This window comes from Lactuca saligna, chromosome 6, assembly GCF_052625555.1.
Source record: "Lactuca saligna cultivar CGN05327 chromosome 6, ASM5262555v1, whole genome shotgun sequence".
NCBI classification, from domain to species: domain Eukaryota; kingdom Viridiplantae; phylum Streptophyta; class Magnoliopsida; order Asterales; family Asteraceae; genus Lactuca; species Lactuca saligna.
This window is the reverse complement of record NC_136422.1, coordinates 54,811,445-54,815,318: the sequence shown is the minus strand read 5'-3', so window position 1 is coordinate 54,815,318 and position 3,874 is coordinate 54,811,445. Positions and strand designations below refer to the sequence as shown.

Here is a 3,874-nt window from a genome sequence, read left to right as displayed (position 1 = left end):
GTAATGAATCGTTTTTTTGTATTAGACGTATTCAGTTTTAAGTTATGTTTGACCGGATTTTTTTTTGGCAACCCCTAATATCAATTCTTGCGTCCGTCCCTGATCAAAAATAGATAATGATTTGGTAACTTTTAAACTACAGTAGAGTTAATGTTATATGGAATTTAACCATATTGTGACAAATTTGAAGGGTTCAATGCATTTTGAAAAAAAAAAACATATTCAAATGGATTTTTAATTATTTTATATCATTTTTTTTTTCTTAAACAATTTGGATTTTATGCTCTATAGTTAACCTCGTAAAATTTTATTAATAATTTCATATTCATTTAATGTATATTTCATGAATATTACATAATTGTGTATTTCTTTTTCCTAACACCTAATTCTCACATCTCTATTTTACTCTTAAAATTATATTACAAATTTGTCTCAAGACAGAGACTAGAACCCTAGTATTTCTGTATCAATTTTCATATTTTCATATTTAGTATGTTATTTAATTCATATCCGTTTGGCAAGATGAGAGAGGGAGACAGCACATTCATTCGGGGTATCAATTTAGAATAAATAGTAGCTAGCATCATGTTATAAATGAAAATGCATATATCATGTCCTATCTCGTCTTTTTCTAGCATCTACCAAGATTAAAATCTAGTACAACGCATGCATTATATAGCTGTACTCAAACAAAAGAGACTAATAATATTGAAAGAGGGATATACAGATCTTGATCCAGGTAGTATCATGGCATCGTAAATAACAGTAGTAGTATAGTTACCAAATAATCGATGATTCATTGATTCTTCAAACGTGATCTTCATATAAACTTTAGAAATAGTAGAGAGCTTTTTACTCAATTATAACAGTAAGAGGATTCGTTTTCTTGATGATCAATCTCAGACGCAGCTTCATCTTCTAATTCGAGGCAACATTCATCATCAATTCCACATGCTGCATGCCCATTTCCAAATGCTTTTATGTGATCTTTCAAAGACCTTTTGTGCTTGAAATCCGATCCACAACTACAATACCAAAGCTTCCCACAATTCTTCTCGTGGGTGCGCCAATCCCCTCTCACTGCAAAGTTTTTACCACATTTCCTACACATGAATGGCTTTATTCCATGTTTTCTCTTGTAATGTGTCTGGAGAGTTCTGAAATCTTTAAGTGGTTTAGCCCTGGGGTGATCGATGTTGTTATGGCACTTTGGTGCACAACAGTAGCATGGTAGTCTTAACATAGCTGTTGGCTGTATTCCCCTTAGAGATTCAGGACCTCTTCTATACTGAGATCCATGCCCCCACATATGCATCTGTTATATTATAATTATTCCAGTATTATGCAATCAATTAAACAAGAAGATCTTTTGAATGCATGAGTGGGAGTTAATGAATGAACATGAATAAGCATTAACTCGTTGAATTAATGATTATTCAACATGGACACTATATGAAGCTACTGGCCTAGTTCATAAGTTATTAATGCGTTCATGTATACACTGAAATCTTTATTAATATCATATGACGTACAAAACAGTGTTTTAAAAGGCATCAGGCAGACATACAATATAATAACACTAAAATATGTAAACATAGGAAAGACGAAAGAGTAACATTTTGATGCCATTTTATTTTCATCAAATTACATTTTCAAAAGAACCATTTTCATAGTTTCATCATGACAATCATTCGAATAATCCCAATGCGGAGCATCAAATGGAAAATATTACAAGTTGGATGGATGAACTTCGAAAAAACTACTTATCGCTAAATTGGTGATACATATCATCACAGAATCACGTCCAACTAGAAAGGAAAACCTGTTTGCTGACTTTGCTCATGATTCTTGAATGTTTTTTAAGCTAAACTAGAAAGCATTTAAATTTATGTGGTGTTTAGCTGATCATCTATTTAACTGGCAATATACCTCGATGAATGTGGCTTTCATGTCCAAATAGTAGCTAGTGAGAACTGAATTTAAGATGAGCTACCACATTGTCCTACCTCTATGACATTGTATATATGTTTTCTACAGCGCCTTGACAGATCTGTCAGCGCTCCTTAACTCATAAAGCAATAAATAGCTCCCTAGTATAATACTAAAAAAATCAAGTAAAAGGAGATCAATGTGCTTAAAAGTTAAAATAGTAAAGAAAAGCAAATCAAAACACTATACATGGTTTCAGATGAATTGAGAAATATCTCCACACATAGCCATCGACATACAAAACGTGGCTAGTGGTCAGAGATATAAAGATACTGTATATGATAGAGGAGGCTGTCTTTTTGTAAAATTATTACTATAGTTAATTATTTAAGCATAAAGATTGGAAATTAATCATGAATAGATCAGTGAAAAGTTTGCAGTAAATTTTGACACAACTGCCAATATATTAAGGGAAGGAGAAAAAGAAAGAAACCAAACTTCAAGGAACAAAAAGCATAATCGATGTCATGTTCAATCAGATATAAAGTGGACATCATTTTTTCATTTTTGAACAGTAGTACTGCTGACCAATCTTAGATCGTAACAGATGGACCAAAGTCTTGATTTGTTCACATCCCCACAAAATAATGGAGAAACCAAAAGAAAAAGTTATTAGAAAATTTTAACCCTAGCCCTAAAAGACAAAGAAAATTGTCAAGAAGAGAAGTGAACAATAAATAAAAGAAGAATACGGGTAGTACCCTAGTATACCTGCATGTTATTGTATCTGTTGAAGGTTTTGAAACAAAGAGGGCAAGAGAATTGAGTTGGGCCAATGAGAATTTGAGAAGGAGTAGGGATCCAGTATTGACCCTTATTCAGTGTGCTTGTAAGATACTCATTACTATGTGTACCTTCATTATCCTCTTCTTCAGCCACTTCTTTATGATCCATGTCAATACCATTATGTGTATTGGAAGAGAGTCTTGAAATTAGATCAGCTTCAGAAAAACGGGGGCTTGGGAGTCCAAGATGTAAAGCCACAGTCACAGTCTCATGATCATCAGAAACCAGCTTGCTATTGGGATCGATTTCCATGGACTTTGAAGACGGGCTATTAGTAGTATAAGTACCGGTATGGTGTTCATGTTCATGGTTGAGTCGTCTTGTTGGGCTTAAACTGAGGAGAGGAAGAGCTTCCCTGAGGGGTGGTGAAGGAGGTGAAGGTTCATGGTGGTGAGGGAGAGATGAATAAGAAAAGGAAAGAGGAGGATGTGAATAAGATGACGAAGAAGGAGACAGATGGTGTTTATTCAGAGTGAACCATGATCTATCGTAGTATCTTGAGTAAGGGTGATCATTACTCATGATTCAGTATGCTACGAAACAAAGATCAACTGTAGAACTAGATAGGTTAATAATGTAGAAAGTGATCACACACTTACACACCCACAAATACAGAGAGAGAGAGAGAGAGAGAGAGAGAGAGAGAGAGAGAGAGAGATGACCAAAAAGGTGAAGGGTTGAGGACTGTAGAAGAACACCAATGGAGCTTTGTTCTTTAAGGCCCCAACATTATCTCCCTCTCACTTAGAGACCCTGTAAATTATAACCGATTCTCTCTCTAGCTATCATATTTCTCTTATGTTCAGTCACACCACATAGAGAGCTACTATATCTTGTCTCCCTACTTTTCAATTGTGCAAAAAAGGGGTCCATCCATACTGAACATTTCATTAACCTTAATATTTGTTGGAGAAATTAAATATTTTGTTTATCTTTTGTTTTTATATATTTTTTATTTATATAAAATATGATGTAAAATTTAGTATTTCTTTTGCAATCCCTTTATTCGGATTTTGAAATTTATCTTTAGATAATACTAAGTTGGAAGATAGATGAGAAATAAAGGTATGGAAATATTTGATTTCTAGTTTGTTAATAT

At 33.7% G+C, this 3,874-nt stretch overlaps 1 protein-coding gene across 1 annotated transcript; it reads right to left on the bottom strand.

The window, feature by feature from the left end:
• Nucleotides 1-560: 560 nt before the first annotated feature.
• LOC144999635 (zinc finger protein WIP2-like) lies at nucleotides 561-3,602 on the bottom strand. Its single transcript, XM_078958759.1, has 2 exons — nucleotides 2,701-3,602; nucleotides 561-1,315 (listed from the first exon to the last, which is right to left on the bottom strand). The coding sequence occupies exons 1-2, from the start codon at nucleotides 3,295-3,297 to the stop codon at nucleotides 857-859; spliced, it is 1,056 nt and encodes a 351-aa protein (XP_078814885.1). The 5' UTR covers nucleotides 3,298-3,602; the 3' UTR covers nucleotides 561-856.
• Between the last annotated feature and the right edge of the window lie 272 nt (nucleotides 3,603-3,874).

Bases quoted from the DNA above. Each gene is read 5' to 3' on its own strand.
- LOC144999635 (XM_078958759.1), bottom strand. From the start codon at position 3,297: ATGAGTAATGATCACCCTTACTCAAGATACTACGATAGATCATGGTTC. The intron at 1,316-2,700 runs GTATACTAGGGT...ATAATATAACAG, and splicing joins ACAGATACAATAACATGCAG to ATGCATATGTGGGGGCATGG.